This window comes from Salvelinus namaycush, chromosome 36, assembly GCF_016432855.1.
Source record: "Salvelinus namaycush isolate Seneca chromosome 36, SaNama_1.0, whole genome shotgun sequence".
Classification (NCBI taxonomy): Eukaryota; Metazoa; Chordata; class Actinopteri; order Salmoniformes; family Salmonidae; genus Salvelinus; species Salvelinus namaycush.
In genome coordinates, this window is record NC_052342.1 from 13354661 (window position 1) to 13374102 (window position 19442).

At 44.3% G+C, this 19442-nt stretch overlaps 1 protein-coding gene across 1 annotated transcript in view; it reads left to right on the forward strand.

Moving 5' to 3' along the window:
- Positions 1-18826, forward strand: part of LOC120030237 (phospholipid-transporting ATPase ABCA1-like) — a 218291-nt gene extending 199465 nt beyond the window's left edge. The window contains exons 46-47 of the mRNA XM_038975583.1: positions 13920-14163; positions 18531-18826. Coding sequence (XP_038831511.1) covers positions 13920-14163; positions 18531-18671 — 385 coding nt within the window. The 3' untranslated portion in view covers positions 18672-18826. The remainder of the gene's footprint in view (positions 1-13919; positions 14164-18530) is intronic.
- Positions 18827-19442: the final 616 nt, after the last annotated feature.

Below are 19442 nucleotides of genomic sequence, written 5' to 3' on the forward strand. Positions count from 1 at the left end.
AGTGCAGTCACAAACATGAGTTTCATGTGTTTTATATAACCTCAGTGTACAAAACATTAGGAACACCTGCTCTTTCCGTGGCAAAGACTGACCAGGTGAATCCAGGTGAAAGCTCTGATCCCTCACTGAAGTCACTTGTTAAATCCACTTCAATCAGTGTAGATGAAGGGGAGGAGACAGGTTAAAGAAGGATTTTTAAGCGTTGAGACATGGATTATGTATGTGTGCCATTCAGAGGGTGAACGGGGTATGGTAGTAGGTGCCAGGCGCACCGGTTGGTGTCAAGAACTGCAATGCTGCTGGATTTTCACAGTTTCCAGTGTGTATCAAGAATGGTCCACCACGCAAAGGGACATCCAACCAACTTGACACAACTGTGGGAAGCATTGGAGTCAACATGGGCCAGCATCCCTGTGGAACACTTTCGACACCTTGCAGAATCCATGTCCCAACGAATTGAGGCTGTTCTGAGGACAAAAGGGGGGATGCAACTCAATATTAGGACGGTGTTCTTAAAGGTTGGTTTGCTCAGTGTATATTTCCACAATGAGGTTGGAATAATATTGTGAAAATTAGGATAATGCTCTTTTAGTGTAAGAGCTGTTTAAAAAGACCGCTGAAATTTCAGCCTGTTTTGGTGGGATGGAGTTTTGGCCTGCCCAGTTAATAGACCAATAAGAAAAAGTTCCAAACCTCTCTGCCAATAACAACACATTTTCAGTTTAACTTTCCACTCAGACCACTCCCAGACAGTACACAATTCTTGCTTGAGAAATGTCTCTTATCTAAGAAGCTTATTTTTTTAACCATTTTAATTGAAAACAGTCAGGTACTTAATTGTTACCCAGCCAGAACTGATTAGATATTGAGATATAAACAGCTGCATTGGACCTTTAAGGGAAAAGAGTGAAATAAAATATAAACGAAAGCTGCGAAGTGCATTTAATGCATTAAGGTAATGTTGCGCACAGCACCGGAGAGTTTTATAAGAGCATCTAAAAGTTGTGATCAATCTAAGGAAGTTGCCTTTGAGATGTCTAATAAATGTGTGCATTGACTATGTGGATTGACTGCGTTGCACTGTAGCTAAGTAATACATTATCTAACTGACTGTTAGTGTCTGAGATGGATGGGAAAATAACACCCCTTAGGGTTTACAATGCATCAGCTGTTATTAATACCCATTGCACACGGACAGATAATCAAATCAAATCAAATGTATTTATATAGCCCTTCGTACATCAGCTGATATCTCAAAGTGCTGTACAGAAACCCAGCCTAAAACCCCAAACAGCAAGCAATGCAGGTGTAGAAGCACGGTGGCTAGGAAAAACTCCCTAGAAAGGCCAAAACCTAGGAAGAAACCTAGAGAGGAACCAGGCTATGAGGGGTGGCCAGTCCTCTTCTGGCTGTGCCGGGTGGAGATTATAACAGAACATGGCCAAGATGTTCAAATGTTCATAAATGACCAGCATGGTCAAATAATAATAATCACAGTAGTTGTCGAGGGTGCAGCAAGTCAGCACCTCAGGAGTAAATGTCAGTTGGCTTTTCATAGCCGATCATTAAGAGTATCTCTACCACTCCTGCTGTCTCTAGAGAGTTGAAAACAGCAGGTCTGGGACAGGTAGCATGTCCCAGACCTGCTGATACAGTGTGTGAAATCCTCTATGGCCATCGAAAGCATGTGTGTGTATGCATGTGATGTATGTGTACATATTTATGTATGAAGTGTGTGCGTGTACACGTGTCCGTGTGGATTCATGTCTGTCTCTCTGAGTGGAAGCGTGTTTGTGTCCATTCCAGACCTCATCTGAACAGTACCATATGTATTTTCAACTCCAGCCTTGAATAAAACATGCCTCTGCACCGTATATATCCATCGCCCGTGGCTTCTCCCTGCTAGGGAGCTTCAGTGATGACCCTTACAGGCGACCTCTGTGTGTGACCCATCGAGGACTTCCTGCATGATCAAAGCACGGCCACCCAAGCCTGGGGTGTGACCCCTTTCCCCACTCCCTTCAACCCCCCCCCGGACACCAATATGGGGGGTGTTTGGTGACCTTTTCCCTCTCTTCCTCAATCTTTTCAAGAGGGGAGAGGGGGGGGAGATGGGAGAGGAGAGTGTAGAGGATAGATGATAGAAGAGAGATGGGATAGAGGAGAGCAAAGAGGAGAGATGGGAAAGGAGAGATGGAAGAGGAGGAGAGTAGAGATGGGGGCAGAGAGGAGAGATGAGAGATGGGATGGGAGAGATACTGAGAGGAGAGATTGGAAAGGAGATGTAGAGAAATGCACAGCACTCCAGCAACAGCTTTCTGAAGCTGGAGGTTATGTGCTTGAAATGACACGGGAGGGACTCCAACTGAGTCGGGAGATAAAAGAGGAGAGATGAGATGGGAGACGAAATAGATGGGGGAGAAGAGAGATGAGAGGAGAAATGGGAGAGGGGAGATGAAATAGGAGAGGAGGAGAGTGTAGAGGATAGATGGGAGAGGAGAGTGTAGAGGAGAGATGGGAGAGGCGCAAGGAGAGATGGGAGAGAGGAGAGGTGGGAGGAGTGATGGGAAAAGAAGAGGTGGAGAGGAGAGGATGAGAGATGGGAGGGGAGATGAGAGATGGGAAAGGAGGAAAAGGATAGATGGTAGAGAGGAGAGGAGAGATGGGAGAGGAGAGATGAGAGAGTGGAGGAGAGCATGGAGAGGGGAGATGAGAGGATGAGAGATGGGAAAAGAGAGATGGGAGAAGAGGAGAGGAGAGGATACGAGAGATGGGAGAAGAGGAGAGGATACGAGATGAGAGTGATGGGAGAGGAGATATGGGAGCGGAGAGATGGGAAAGGGGAGACGGGAGGAGAGATGGAGAGGAGAGATGGGAGAGGAGAGATGATGAGAGGAGAATGGAGATGAGATAGGGGAGATGAGAGATGGTAGAGGGGGGAGGAGAGAGTGGAGAGGAGAGATGAGAGGAGAGAGGATGAGAGATGGTAGAGGAGAGAGTGGAGAGGAGAGATGAGAGGAGACATGGAAGAGGAGAGGAGAGATGAGAGGTGGGAGAGGAGAAAAGAGATAGGAGTGGAGTGGAGTGGAGAGATAGGAGAGGCACAAAGAGAGATGAGAGATGGAGAGCGGAGAGGAGACGTGGGAGAGAGGAAAGGTGAGGAGTTATGGGAAAAGAGGAGGATGGGAGAGGAGAGATGGGAGAGGAGAGATGGGAGAGGAGAAATGGGAGAGGAGAAATGGGAGAGGAGAAATGGGAGAGGAGATGAGAGAGATGAGAGATGGGAAAGGAGGGAGGAGGAGATGAGATGGTAGAGGGGAGAGGAGAGATATGAGAGGGGAGAGAGGATGAGAGATGGGAAAGGAGAGATATGAGAGGAGAGATGAGCCAGAGGAGAGATGGGAGAGATTGGAGATGAGGGATGGGAGAGTAGAATGGAGAGGAGAGATGGGAGAGGATAGATTAGAGAGATGGGAAAGAGGAGAGGAGACATGGTAGAGGAGCCATGGGAGAGGAGAGATGAGAGAGGATGGGAGAGGGGAGTAGATATGGGAGAGTAGAGGAGAGATGGGAAAGGAGATATGGGAAAAGAGGAGAATTGAGAGGAGAGATTGGAGAAGAGAGACAGGAGAGGGGAGATGAAAGATGGGAGAGGAGAGACAGAAAAGAGGACAGAGGGGAGATGAAAGATGGGAGAGGAGAGACATAAAATAGGAGGGATGGGAGAGGATGGATGAGAGGAGATGAGAGATGGGTTAGATGAGAGCACAGAGGAGAAATGGTAGAGAGGAGAGGAGAGGAGAAGAGAGGAGAGATGGGAGAAGAGAGATGGTAAAGGGGAGAGGAGAGAGTGGAGGAAAGAGGAGAGGAGAGGAGAGATAGGAGAGAGGATGAATAGATGGGAAAGGAGAGATGAGAGAGGATGATATATGGGAGAGGAGAGATGGGAGAAGAGAGATGGTAGAGATGAGATGGTCAAGGAGAGAGGAGAGAGTGGAGGAGAGATGAGATGGGAGAGGAGAGATGAGAGATGGAGAGAGGTGACATGGGAGAGGAGATATTGGAGAGGAGAGAGTGTAGGAGATATGGGAGAGTAGAGGAGAGATGGGAGAGGAAATAGAAGGGAAAGAGGAGAGAGAGATGGGGAGAAGAGAGTTGGGAGAGGAGAGATGGGAGAGGAGAGATTATATAGGAGAGGATAGATGAGAGATGGGATAGAGGAGAGCTGGGAGAAGATAGTAGAGAAAAGCGACAGGAGAGGAGAGACGGGAGACATGGGAGAGGAGAAATGGGAGAGGAGCGGAGATATGGGAAAAGAGGGGAGATGGGAATAGAGGAGAGATGGGAAAAGAGGAGAGATGAGGAGAGATGGGAAAAGTGGAGAGCGGATAAGAGAGATGGGAGAGAAGAGAGATCGGAGAGGAAAGATAGGAGAAGAGAGATGGGAGAGGAGAGCAGAGAGGAAGGATAAGAGAAGAGATGAGAGATGGGATAGAGGAGAGATGGAAGAGATGAGATGGTTAGATAGGAGAGATGGTTGAGATGAGAGAGGGGAGAGGATAGATGAGTGGAAAGAGTGGATGAGAGGAGAGATGGGAGAAGAGAAGAGATGGGAGAAGAGGAGAGATGGTAAAAGACGAGAGATGGTAAAAGACGAGAGATGGAGACGAGAGAGAGGATACGTGGGAGAGGAGAGATGATACAGAAGAGGAGAGATGGGGGAGGATAGATAAGAGAGGAGATGAGAGATTGGCTAGAGGAGAAGAGAGTAGAGAAAAGAGATGGCAGTGGAGAGGGGAGAGGAGAGATGGGAGAGGAGAGGATGGGAGAGGAGAGAGGAGATGAGAGGATGGATGAGAGAGCAGAGATGGGATAGAGGAGAGCAGAGATGAGAGGATGGATGAAAGAGGAGATGAGCTATGGGAAAGGAGAGAGGGGAGACGAGAGTAGAGGAGAGATGGGAGAGGAGTGATGAGGGAGGAGATGGGAGAGAGGAGAGAGGAGAGAGGGGAGAAAGGAGAGAGGGGAGAAAGGAGAGAGGGGAGAAAGGAGAGAGGGGAGAAAGGAGAGAGGGGAGAAAGGAGAGAGGGGAGAAAGGAGAGAGGGGAGAAAGGAGAGAGAGGAGAGATGGGAGAGAGGAGAGAGGAGAGATGGGAGAGAGGAGAGAGGAGAGATAGGAGAGGCAAGATGAGAGAGGCGAGCCGGGAGAGGATGGATTGGAGAGGAGAGATCGTGGGGGAGAGTGACTAACAAAATCAATGGGGTCCCCCGGTCAGTAATTCAACCATGATTGCTACAAGTTTAGATAGCTGGCCGCTGGACTAATTTACCAATCGAAAAAATGTTAGCTGACGAGCTAATTAAGTGGCTGTCAGTAACCAGGTTTCCATCCAACCTTTTTATGTGTGTAAAGTACATGTCAGATAAAAAAATGTCATGACAGGCCTGATTGAAAAAAAACATTTTTTTATATATTTTTTTATTTTTTTTAGGGCCTCCCGGGTGGCACAGTGGTCTAGGGCACTGCATCGCAGTGCTAGCTGCGCCACCAGAGTCTCTGGGTTCGCGCCCAGGCTCTGTCGCAGCCGGCCGCGACCGGGAGGTCCGTGGGGCGACGCACAATTGGCATAGCGTCGTCCGGGTTAGGGAGGGTTTGGCCGGTAGGGATATCCTTGTCTCATCGCGCTCCAGCGACTCCTGTGGCGGGCCGGGCGCAGTGCGCGCTAACCAAGGGGGCCAGGTACACGCTGTTTCCTCCGACACATTGGTGCGGCTGGCTTCCGGGTTGGAGGCGCGCTGTGTTAAGAAGCAGTGCGGCTTGGTTGGGTTGTGCTTCGGAGGACGCATGGCTTTCGACCTTCGTCTCTCCCGAGCCCGTACGGGAGTTGTAGCGATGAGACAAGATAGTAATTACTAGCGATTGGATACCACGAAAATTGGGGAGAAAATGGGATTAAATTTATTAAATTTATTTAAAAAAAAAAAAACATTTTTCTGGATACTTTCCAAATGTTGACAAAACAAAATACGCTAGACAAGGTGGGATCTTTTATGTCAGTAAAATAAAAGATGCAAGTAATGTTGTTGGAAATGCTTTTATGTGCAAATATTGATATAACAACCATCAAATCGAAGTAAACTTGGAGTCATGCGATGTTCTGTGGTCCTCCCACTATGACTCGTCTGGAAAGCAAGCAGTTTATTAGGCTACAGATGAAATACACTATAGGGCCAAAAGTACATGGAGACTGCTTCAAATGAATGGATTTGGCTATTTCAGCCACACCCATTGCTGACAGGTGTATAAAATCGAGCACACAGCCATGCCATCTCCATAGACAAACATTGGCAGTAGAATGGCCCATACTGAAGAGCTCAGTGACTTTCAACATGGCACCGTCATAGGATGCCACCTTTCCAACAAGTCAGTTCGTCAAATTTCTGCCCTGCTAGAGCTGCCCCTGTCAACTGTAAGTGCTGTTATTATGAAATGGAAATGTCTAGGAACAACAACGGCTCAGCCGCGAAGTGGTAGGCCATATAAGCTCACAGAACGGGACCGCCGAGTGCTGAAGCACGCAGCGCGTAAAAATCGTCTGTCCTTGGCTGCAACACTCACTACTGAGTTCCAAACTGCCTCTGGAAGCAATGTCAGCACAATAACTGTTAGTCGGGAGCTTCATGAAATGGGTCTCCGTGGCCGAGCAGCCGCACACAAGCCAAAGATCACCATGCGCAATGCCAAGCGTCTGCTGCAGTGGTGTAAAGCTCACTGCCATTGGACTCTGGAGCAGTGGAAACGCGTTCTCTGGAGTGATGAATCACGCTTCACCATCTGGCAGTCGGACGAATCTATATGTGCGCTCTAGGCAACTTCGCGCAGCTACTATCTACTATGCCAATACCAGAATGGGTACACTCACTATATAACGCAACATTGTTTGTGAGAAAACCATGAATTGAGTTGAAAATTTATAGAAACCCATTTAACTTTTTTTTCTGATTCAAGTGCATGGGAATTTAACCGCAAAAGGTATTTTAATGTGCATTATGTCATCACGCACAGCCTTTTTTCTGCAACAAGTCCATTTGATGGAAACACATCTCTCGTGGAAAAATGCACATGTTTGAAAGAATGCCAAGAGTTTGCAAAGCTGTCATCAAGGTAACGGGTGGCTACTTTGAAGAATCTCAAATATAAAACATATTTTGAGTTGTTTAACACTTTTTGTTGGTTACTAAATGATTCCATATGTGTTATTTCATAGTTTTGATGTCTTCACTATTATTCTACAAATAAAGAAAAACCCTTGAATGAGTAGCTGTGTCCACACATTTGATTGGTACTGTAGGAACAAGTGGTCAATCTGGGATTGGGCAAACAATTGATGAGGGAAGATAACATTTTACATTGTGGTCGAGATTATTTTCTATTCAAATCAAAATCAAATCAAATTGTATTTCTCACATGCTTGGTAAACAACAGGTGTAGACTCACAGTGAAATGCTTACTTACAGGGGCCCTTCCCAACAATGCAGAGAGAAAGAAAATAGAGAGATAATAGAAGAGCGACAGCAGAAGTAGTAAATCCACAACGAGTAATGATCACTTATATTATTGTGAGACGACCGAAGGGTAGAAATTGGAAAATGAATAATACATACCGCCACTCTCCTGTTGGAGTGTAGCGGAGAAAATAGAGCACAGAGAGAAAACAGAAAGAGAGCGAAAATGAGAGAGCGAGAGCTCATTGATCAGCCTCTTCTTTCTGCTGCTGGGGAGCGCCGTTTGATTACACATGTACGGCTGACACCTCTTCTAGCGACGCCCCCGAGCATTATTGGATAAAAAAAAATATTTTCTTCGCTGAGCTCAGCACCTCTGAAAGCTCAGCTGCGCCTCGCCACTCTGAGCGCCAGCCGATTTCCTGTCTGGCTCGATCCCATCGCTAAATGGAAGGGGCGTTTGTCTCAGACTCATGATGATTGGATGATGAATCAGACTGGATAAGAGCTAAGTCTCAAAAAGGGTGGGATTTCAGACGACTTCTACTCAGACTGGCTTCTCTGTTGACTTTGCTCTTTGTTCATTCAAACTTTGTACTGAAGGCCTATTTCAAAATGCTACGAGAAGAAGTCCACAGGACTGTGTGATCACAGAATTGGACAGATAAGTCATGGATGGTAAAGAATAGTTGATCTTCTCTCTCATTTGTGATTTCCTATATTAATGTTGATGTTCCATTCTAGCAATCAGAGGAATGAAGAATATGCGTTTTAATCTAGGATTTCAAATAAAGTATTCAATCAGCACAGAGACATGGCTTGTTATTAGGTGTAATGATGTATTCCCATCGAAAAGCTCTGGGAGTTGACCGTCATTTTGATTATGTACTGCTAGGCTCTGTTCCTATTGCCATGCAGACGAGCGTACAATTTAGAATGAAGAAATGTATTTGGATTCTACGTTGTATGCTAGTATGGACATTGAAACGAAGCCTTAGTACAGCTGAGGCCTACACACCACGTCTCTAATGACTTTTAAGAGGTTGCTGCCTCTCTTTGCATGTAACACTTAACAGCCACCATTGGACATTTTCCACGACTAAATATAACATTAGGGGATTCATTAAGCAGAAAACAATGGTAATAAGAATACTAACAACAAAATAACACTAGTCTCACTAGACTTAGCATAAAATCCATGGAATGTTAATTAAAAGCTGGTAGCCCATTCCAGCTTTGAGGGAGCATTTAATGTCAAAGTTAGAATCATATTTTGGTGGTTTTTATTTGATGTGCCGGTGCATTGATTGGGATTTATTTGAATTATTAATGTCAGCATACACAGTGTAACTTAATAGAAAGCGAATGAACGCACACCGCTTTATACAAATAGATTCGACGAGTGAATCTCATCATATGCTGATGTGCCTTAAGTAATTCATTGAGGTCTTTGGAACGATGCTTTTGTTTGCACATTCTTCAGAGACCTGGAAATAATTTGATAAGTCAGACTTATCTGATTTTGGATTCACAATAACAATATCATTACTATACTCCTATAGTATGGCCTCATTGCCATACTCCTACCTAATTCTTTTGAGGCAATCAGTTTTTCTGAATTTCTTTTCTGAATATATAAATAAATAATGGGATTGAGACATTGTAATTTGCAGAGGTATACAGTGCCTTCGGAAAGTATTCAGACAACTTGACTTTTTCCACATTTTATTACGTTTCAGCCTTATTCTAAAATTGATAAAATTGTATTTTTTCCTCGTTTTCCTACACACATTTTTGCTAATTTATTACATTTTTTAACTAAAATATAACATTTACATAAGTATTCAGACCCTTTACTCGGTACTTTGTTGAAGCACCTTTGGCAGCTATTACAGCATCGAGTCTTCTTGGGTATGATGCTACAAGCTTGGCACACCTATATTTGGGGAATCTCTCTCATTCTTCTCTGCAGATCCTCTCAAGCTCTGTCAGGTTGAGATGATCGATTGGGTTCAAGTCCGGACTCTGGCTGGGCCACTCAAGGATATTCAGACTTGTCCCGAAGCCACTCCTGCGTTGTCTTGGCTGTGTGCTTAGTGTCGTTGTCCTGTTGGAAGATGAACCTTCGCCCCAGTCTGAGGTCCTGAGGGCTCTGGAGCAGGTTTTCATCAAGGATCTCTGTACTTTGCTCCGTTCATCTTTCCCTCGATCCTGACTAGCCTTCCAGTCCCTGTCGCTGAAAAACATCCCCACTTCATGATGCTGCCACCACTATGCCAGGTTTCCTCCAGACCTGACGCTTGGCATTCAGGTAATCTTGGTTTCATCAGACCAGAGAATCTTGTTGCTAATGGTCTGAGAGTCTTTAGGTGCCTTTTGGCAAACTGCAATTGGGCTGTCATGTGCCTTTTACTGAGGAGTGACTTCCATCTGGCCACTCTACCATAAAGACCTGATTGGTGGAGTGCTGCAGAGATGGTTGTCCTTCTGGAATGTTCTCCCATCTCTACAGAGGAAATCTAGAGCTCTGTCAGAGGGACCATCGTATTCTTGGTCATTGCCCTGACCAAGGCCCTTCTCCCCCGATTGCTCAGTTTGGCTAGGTGGCCAGCTCTAGGAATATTCTCGGGGGTTCCAAACTTCTTTAATTTAAGAATGATGGAGGCCACTGTGTTCTTGGGGACCTTCAATGCTGCAGAAATGTTTTGGTACTCTTCCCCAGATCTGTGCCTTGACACAATCGGAGCTCTATGCACAATTCCTTCGACCTCATGGCTTGGTTTTTGCTCTGACAAGAACTGACAGGTGTGTGCTTTTCCAAATCATGTCCAATTAATTGAATTTACAACAGGTGGATTCCAATCAAGTTGTAGAAACATCTCAAGGATGATCAATGGAAACAGGATGCACCTGAGCTCATTTTCAAGTCTCATAGAAAATAAAAATACTCATTTGAAGAATTTCTGTTTTTTATTTTTTATAGATTTGTCAAAATTGTAAATAAAACTGTTTTCGCTTTGTCTTTATGGGGCATTGTGTGTAGATTGCTGATATTTAAAAAAAGATTTAATCCATTTTAGAATAAGGCTGTAACGTAACAAAATGTGGAAAATGTCCAGGGTTCTGAATAATTTCCGAAGGCACTGTACATACACTAAGAGAGATTTTGAGGCATTCTGAAAACATACTGCATATCCTTAGATTAGGATTGGCTTTAAGATGGCCTAAACGTATCAAGACATGCACGTATCAAGACATTTTAAGTCTGAATAATAGAAAATAAACTACACACCCGAACCTTGTCATAGTGGGTGTGTTCCACAAAGATTGTACGATCGTTATATAATGTTTTTTTAACCTTTATTTAACTAGGCAAGTCAGTTAAGAACAAATTCTTATTTACAATGTTGACAAACCCGGACGACGCTGGACCAATTGTGCGCAGCCCTATGGGACTCCCAATCACGGCCGGATGTGATACAGCCTTGAATCGAACCAGGGACTGACGCCTCTTGAGATGCAGATGCAGTGCCTTAGACCGCTGCGCCACTCGGGAGATGTGGTTGCTGAGACATTAAACACTTAAACAGTCCAGATAATAAACACTATGCTTGAGTCCCAAATGGCGGCCGATTCACCATAGGGTGCCATTTGGGACACAAACTACATTAAACAACCCCAGGTATTTTAAAGATCTGATCATCTGTGCAGACCTGTGTTGAAACTGTGTGTCTGGAATGCAGCCAACGTGTCACACTGTGATCCACTGCTTACATATACAGTAGGTACACCCAAAGCACCATGGGTAATTCTACATGCCAACTCATGGATTTGTCCAAACTCAGGATGTAGCGTCAGCACCTAGCATTAGCACCTTCTGAAGCAGAGCTAACAGCGGCGGGAGGGGGAAGAGAGGGATGGGAGAAAAGCAGTAGGAAGAGTGAACATTCCTTCAGGCCACGGAAAAAAACTCACGAGTTTCTCGGGTGTGCGGAGTTGGCCGACTCCCGGTGTTCATGACGCACCTGTTCCTCGACACGCTGCACCGGATGCACAGGGAGCTTTCAACGAGCCGGGGAAATGAAGATCAATTATGCCTCCCCCCTCCCGCGCTCCCCATCTCCTACGTTCCATCCCTCTATCCGTCCTTCTACTCCTCTTTCATCACATTATGTTAGCGCAAGGGTACCACCAAATTCAGCACAGTGAGGAAATAGAAGCATATTATTTAAGTGCTGCTGTTAAATTCAGGAGTGTGCACTTTAGCTTGGGTGGTGCATAGACATAAGGCAAGGTGAATATGGAATCAAGGGAATTTGCTGGAGCATACAAAATTGTTCCAAAAGGGCATTTTATGGTGTGTAATTTACCAAACTGCACTAACCTTGGATAACCTCACTTTTTTTGTGTGTGTGCGTACTTGTGTGTCAACGGCCAAGTAGAGGTTTCTTATATTTGTCCTGTTTCACACATGTACAAGTGTGTAACCTGTACAAGTGTGTGGTGTGAAATGGAAATATGTTTTTTGCATATCCCACCCTTGGAAAGTGGGGTCACGGCCAGAGATCAGCCATTATTGACGGCAACCCTGGAGCAAATAGGGTTAAGTACCTTGCTCAAGGGCAGACCGACAGATTTCACCTAGTCGGCTTGGGAATTCAAACTAGCAACCTTTCAGCAGCCAACGCTCTAACCACTAGGCTACCTGCCGCCCACATTAGGCAAGGTGAATATTGAATCAGGTGATGTGCTGGAGCATATAAATTGTTCCAAAAAGGCACTAACCTTGGATAACCTCAAGTTTTTGTGTGTGTTTTTGTTGGTTTTGTGTGTGCATGTACAGTGGGGAGAACAAGTATTTGATACACTGCCGATTTTGCAGGTTTTCCTACTTACAAAGCATGTAGAGGTCTGTAATTTTTATCATAGGTACACTTCAACTGTGAGAGACGGAATCTAAAAAAATCCAGAAAATCACATTGTATGATTAAGTAATTAATTTGCATTTTATTGCATGACATAAGTATTTGATACATCAGAAAAGCAGAACTTAATATTTGGTACAGTGATCATACGTTTCCTGTAGTTCTTGACCAGGTTTGCACACACTGCAGCAGGGATTTTGGCCTACTCCTCCATACAGACCTTCTCCAGATCCTTCGGGTTTCGGGGCGCTGGGCAATACGGACTTTCAGCTCCCTCCAAAGATTTCCTATTAGGTTCAGGTCTGGAGACTGGCTAGGCCACTCCAGGACCTTGAGATGCTTCTTACGGAACCACTCCTTAGTTACCCTGGCTGTGTGTTTCGGGTCGTTGTCATGCTGGAAGACCCAGCCACGACCCATCTTCAATGCTCTTACTGAGGGAAGGAGGTTGTTGGCCAAGATCTCGCGATACATGGCCCCATCCATCCTCCCCTCAATATGGTGCAGTCGTCCTGTCCCCTTTGCAGAAAAGCATCCCCAAAGAATGATGTTTCCACCTCCATGCTTCACGGTTGGGATGGTGTTCTTGGGGTTGTACTCATCCTTCTTCTTCCTCCAAACACGGCGAGTGGAGTTTAGACCAAAAAGCTCTATTTTTGTCTCATCAGACCACATGACCTTCTCCCATTCCTCCTCTGGATCATCCAGATGGTCATTGGCAAACTTCAGACGGACCTGGACATGCGCTGGCTTGAGCAGGGGGACCTTGCGTGCGCTGCAGGATTTTAATCCATGACGGCGTAGTGTGTTACTAATGGTTTTCTTTGAGACTGTGGTCCCAGCTCTCTTCAAGTCATTGACCAGGTCCTGCCGTGTAGTTCTGAGCTGATCCCTCACCTTCCTCATGATCATTGATGCCCCACGAGGTGAGATCTTGCATGGAGCCCCAGACCGAGGGTGATTGACCGTCATCTTGAACTTCTTCCATTTTCTAATAATTGCGCCAACAGTTGTTGCCTTCTCACCAAGCTGCTTGCCTATTGTCCTGTAGCCCATCCCAACCTTGTGCAGGTCTACAATTTTATCCCTGATGTCCTTACACAGCTCTCTGGTCTTGGCCATTGTGGAGAGGTTGGAGTCTGTTTGATTGAGTGTGTGGACAGGTGTCTTTTATACAGGTAACGAGTTCAAACAGGTGCAGTTAATACAGGTAATGAGTGGAGAACAGGAGGGCTTCTTAAAGAAAAACTAACAGGTCTGTGAGAGACGGAATTCTTACTGGTTGGTAGGTGATCAAATACTTATGTCATGCAATAAAATGCAAATGAATTACTTAAAAATCATACAATGTGATTCCGTCTCTCACAGTTGAAGTGTACCTATATCAAATACTTTTTCTCCCCACTGTATGTGTGTGCCTTTTTGTAAGTCCATATGCTTTAATTGATGTGTAGTGTATGTGTTTATCCATGTGTCTGGTTTTTCTAGGTTCGGGGACGGCTACACTGTGATCGTGAGGGTGGGCGGCTCGCCCCCCGCTCTGGGCCCCGTGGAGGAGTTTGTCTACGAGACCTTCCCCGGTAGCGTACTGAAGGAGAAGCACCACAACACGCTGCAGTACCAGGTCCCCCACAGCGAGGGCGCTCTGGCCAGCATCTTCAGCCATTTCACCACTCATCAGCAGAGGCTGGGTGTAGAGGACTACTCTGTCTCCCAGACCACTCTGGATCAGGTAACCAGATTAAACCCTTTATTCAATTGCTGTTCTGGTTGAGGACCATAGAGATTTAATAGTATTTCTATGGTATTTTACTGTATTCTGTTGTGGGGGGACACAGGCTTTTGTTCCATCCCTGTACTAACAAGCCTAATTCAAAAAATCAAGGTATTTTTTTGTGTATGGCGGTATGGGCGACTCTGATCCTGGAGGGCAGGAGTGTGTGCAGGTTTATTTTCTTGGCAGGTGTGTTAAGGCTGGAGTAAACATCTGCAGACACTGTGGCCCTCCAGGAGTGAGATGCCCATCCCTTTTAGGCATACATTATCTAAAGAACACATTTCCTTTAAGACTTGTACACTGAATGCTATTAGACTTGATGTCGAATGTCGACTGCCTCACCCCACGTTTCTGATGTGATGTGTGAAGCTTGAGATCTGTTGCAATCAAGCCTCAGTGAGAAAGTGCCTGGTCTTCAAAGCACAGCAGTGAAGGAGTAAGGCTTGACTAGAGCACCTTCAGAGGGGCAAAGGTCACCTGTCCACTCATCCTTGGGGAGGAAAGGAGTGGAAAGAAGGACTGTCCAGATAAAAACAAGCCTCAGGGTGAGAGCCTCTCAAAAGCAGCTGCCAGGAGAGGAATGCTGGAATCTTTCAGGAAGGAAGGAAGGAGGAGGGATAAAAAGAGAGTGAAAGAAATAGTTGGTGAAAGAAAGAAAGTGAAAGAGTGAGTGAGTGAAAGAGAGTGAGTGAGTGAAAGAAAGAAAGAGTGTGTGAGTGAAAGAAAGAGTGTGTGAAAGAAAGAGTGAGTGAAAGAAAGAGTGAGTGAAAGCAAGAAAGAGTGAGTGAAAGAGTGTGTGAGTGAAAGAGTGTGTGAGTGAAAGAGTGTGTGAAAGAAAGAGTGTGTGAAAGAAAGAGTGAGTGAGTGAGTGAGTGAGTGAGTGAGTGAGTGAGTGAGTGAGTGAGTGAGTGAGTGAGTGAGTGAGTGAGTGAGTGAGTGAGTGAGTGAGTGAGTGAGTGAGTGAGTGAGTGAGTGAGTGAGTGAGTGAGTGAGTGAGTGAGTGAAAGAAAGAGTGAGTGAAAGAAAGAGTGAGTGAAAGAAAAATAGTGAGTGAAAGAAAGAGTGAGTGAAAGAAAGAGTGAGTGAAAGAAAAATAGTGAGTGAAAGAAAGAGTGTGAGAAATAAATAAAGAGTGAGAAAGAAAGTGAGAGAAAGAAAGAGTGAGTGAAAGAAAACAATAGAAAGAGAGGGAGAGAGAGAGAGAGAACCAACAATGCAGCCATTCTGTAATAGACCATACTGTATTTACCAGATCACAGAGAGTAAATAAATCACATGCTGGCTATAAGGTCACTACACTAAAACACAAAGGGGATAAAAACCAACACCTATGGGGGACTGAGACCAGACAGTCACCTTTCAGCTGGTGATTTATTGATGACAGTCCTGACCTATTGTACTGTAAGACCTGGCTCGCACTACAATTAATATTGATCCGGCCCCAAGGCTGAGGTGTTAATGCCTATATTAAAAGACATTGGCCGTGTCCGAAATCTGTCTTACCTACTACTTAATAAAACAACATACGGTGTACTAATCATACTATATACTATTTAGATCGTACTGTTGTGTAGTAAGCAACAAATATCAAGAAACTAGGCTCACCCATACTGAGAATGTGTCATCTAATATGCAATGGTGTTGTTTCCCAACATTTATCCATTTTGGTACAGCCCGTCCCCTTATCTGATTATCAGCTGATTATCAAGTAAGTATCAGCTGATTATCAAGTAAGTATCAGCTGATTATCAAGTATGTATCAGATGATTATCAAGTAAGTATCAGCTGATTATCAAGTAAGTAGCCGGAATGAGTCATAGGAGCAGGAGCCTAGCTCCTTACGAAGCAAGTACGGGTATCCAGATACGGCATTGTCCAAAAGCCACTGAACTTATGAAGTACATGATTCACTGTACCGCTGGACTGTACTTTGTTGTGAATATTGTTCTCTCAAACTGAGTTTTTCACAAATTGAAAACACAATATTTAACTTGAGCACGAGGGTGCTATTTCTCAACTGTATGTGTTAGACATTATCTTCACCTTCATGGGAAAAAAAGGGTTACCTTTTGTCTGATAATGAGGACGAGCACTGATGCAGTGATAACATTACCATCTTCTATGTTCCCGGATTGACACCTAAAATGAAGTGGCACGTTGTCCATTTTTACTGTACCTTACATCCCTGGAAAAAATTTGATTTTCCACCACAGAGAGCATTTCAAAGACAACGGAACAAGCTAGCACATAGCTGGGCATGGACTGGGACGGCCTGTATTTAAAAAGTTCACTGAGGCGTGCGTGTGCCGCGCAGGGACTCCACCTCCAGAGCGGCAAAGGTTAATTGAGCGCCTCTGCATCCTTCTCATCCTCGCCACGCGTCGGCAGCCATGTAATAAACACCCAAATGCCCCCTCGCCATAATTAATGCCCACACCCATCTTTTATGAACAAAATGTCAGTCACGACCAATGGAGCATGTGGTCTAAGTTATAATAAACGAATGGTTAGAAGACGAGAGGTGATTAGAGAAACATGTTTGTAGCGAGTACAGTGGGGAAAGAGATGTGTTATTACTGTGTGTGCCGTATGAAATGCTAGTATTTGAAAATGACACATGCACAGTTCCACAAATCTAAAGTCTTTGAGCAGATGCAGGATATTAAATATCTTCACCGTATGATTGAACTATGCAGGATATGTATGCTCTCATGTGGGTTGTTGGTGACAACATTTTGACCACTTACGTAGGTCTATATCAGGTCTGTCATACGGAGCGCTCTATTGGTTAGAATGCCATAAATGCAACATTGTTTCCAGCCTTGACAAATATACAGTAGACAACTTAAAAAGTGTAGCGGTATGTGGTCTGGATATTGTATTGTCTGTCAAACTCTGAAATTGAAGGTCAAAGGCATCAATGTTTTAAGCCTCTTCGCATACTGTATCCAACCAATGGCATCTGGGGTCAAGGGTGAAATAATCCTCCTGATAGGCGGAGTTGAAGAAGGCATTGTTGTTTTTCAACTTCCTCATTTTCTCCCTGACAAGATGTCACAACCGTCAAGTTATTGAATGGAAACTGAAAAAAAAAAGTTTTGTCAGACATTTTTTGTAAGGAAGCCTTTTGCTAAACTTTGTCAGTTTCAAAAGCCCAAAGAGCCGAGCACTTACAGTTCTTCACTGCGCAAGTCCTCCCCAATTTAACAGGACGTTTCTTGAAACAGGATCTAACACTCAAGGTCCTCCTCCATCAAAGGTATCACATACTTACCGTCCCGTCTGACTTTTCTCTGGAGTCTCGACCGAAGACTTTCTAGTTCCAATGAAGATGGCCGACATTATCTGACACTAGAACGGATCGGGGAAATCGGTGGAACCCTCCCCTTTCTTTTCAAATGAAACATGCCAGGCTGATAACAGCCAGTTATATCACAACTATTGCGTTGTACTAGGCTTTCACTTTGACACTGAAGCTAGAAGAGTGAATTTGATTCCACCAGGGATTCAGAAGATGCCTGTGGAGGAGAGGAGGAGGAAGAGCTGAGGAGGGGTAGTGGGTGGTGGGAGTTTTTTTGTTTGAATCATTTTGTCTTTGCTGCCGACAGGAAATAGAAGAGCACTTGTTCTATGCCCCGAAGGGGACCGTATACATATTGTGTGGCATTATTTTATTGGCTGTAACTGTTGAGGAAGATATACTTCATAGGTAGTGCCTAATGGACTTGGCGGAGATTTAAAAAAAAAAAAAATCTATCACTTCCCCTGTAAACGGTTGTTTCACTGCAGAAACAGTTTAAGTGGCTCAGATAGCATGGTATAATAGTAGTCCGGTTGATCCGTTGTTATACAATCTGGCCATTCCACATTTCCTCTTATAGTACATGTAGTCACGTCGTATCTTAATGTATATATGGTGGCCTTAACAGGCTTTTTTGTTTTACGTCGTGTCCTTCTTTTTTAATACTTTACCTGATGAAGACAAGCTTTTACTGTTGTTTCCCCACCCCATAAAGCAAGGTTGACGTCTGACTCCTTTTCACCGTGAATAAAGAAATTGTTGGGGGAGGTAATAATTAGCAGGATGCATTCTGTATGTTTCACAGTGAAGTGTAAGATATTTAAGGATACTTCATAGAAACGTCGTTAGAAGGAGCAGATCGAATATGGTGATTGACTTTCGGTTTAAATGTAGAAATAATTCTGAAAACAAAACAATCTTTAAACAAATTTGAAGCCCATTCATATGAACAGATGTGTGTGTTTTACATGCAAAGACATTCTATCTACAGCTACTCTTACCACCATGTCTTCATCCTCAGGTCTTTGTCAACTTTGCGAGGTACCAACAGGAGGAGGACAATCAGGCCCTGCAAGCTTATGACAACAAAGTGGACGTGTCCGACGAAATGCCAATGGAAACTCGGACCTCAACCGACTCAACTGTACCAGAGAGCGTCTGAGTCACTTCAGATTCCATCACTAAATCACAAGCACTGTTTATCTCAGGTCTAAGCTTGTAGATAGCTTTTGTATGTTTTACTTGTGCCATCTGCCATAATGACATTTTGCTATGTTATTATTCAAATGTTAAACGTGAACACCACATATAATGGAATTCAACACCTAGCAGAGCGAAATAAAAATGTGATTGGGCTACCTGCATCAGAGGAGTGTGAGGTCATCAATGTTTAGATTAGTTACTGTTATTTTCGGGAATTGCTTGATTATGAAAAACAGAAACACAGATTTTCGTCAGACCTTGTCCTGTTTGCCAAATGATATGGCTAGGAAACACCTCTTCCTCAAAGGTCAACACATTGATTCTATTATGTTGCCCCTCGACATTCTCTTACGATTGTTGTACTACTGATAAAACAGTGAATGCTCCCCAAATGGTACACTATTCCCTTTACAGTGCACTACGTTGGAGCAGATCCCTATGGATCTTCCAGGAGCAGATATTTACATGTTATCCTCTCCTTCATTCCAAAATTAGAATGGCGGGCCTGCTTTGCAAAATATGCTTTGTGTGCAATACGGAGTCGAGAGCCTTCCAGTGTGTATTTGCAGGATAAATTTAGCCTACCCTCTAACCCAAGAACTTTGTGAAGAAGTATTTGTTTCCATTTTTGTTTATTTTTGACTACCCAGGTAGATATGCGTATAATATAACTAGATTTGGAGAAAATGCGGGTAGTTTTTAACAATGGTGAAACCACCAAACACTTTTT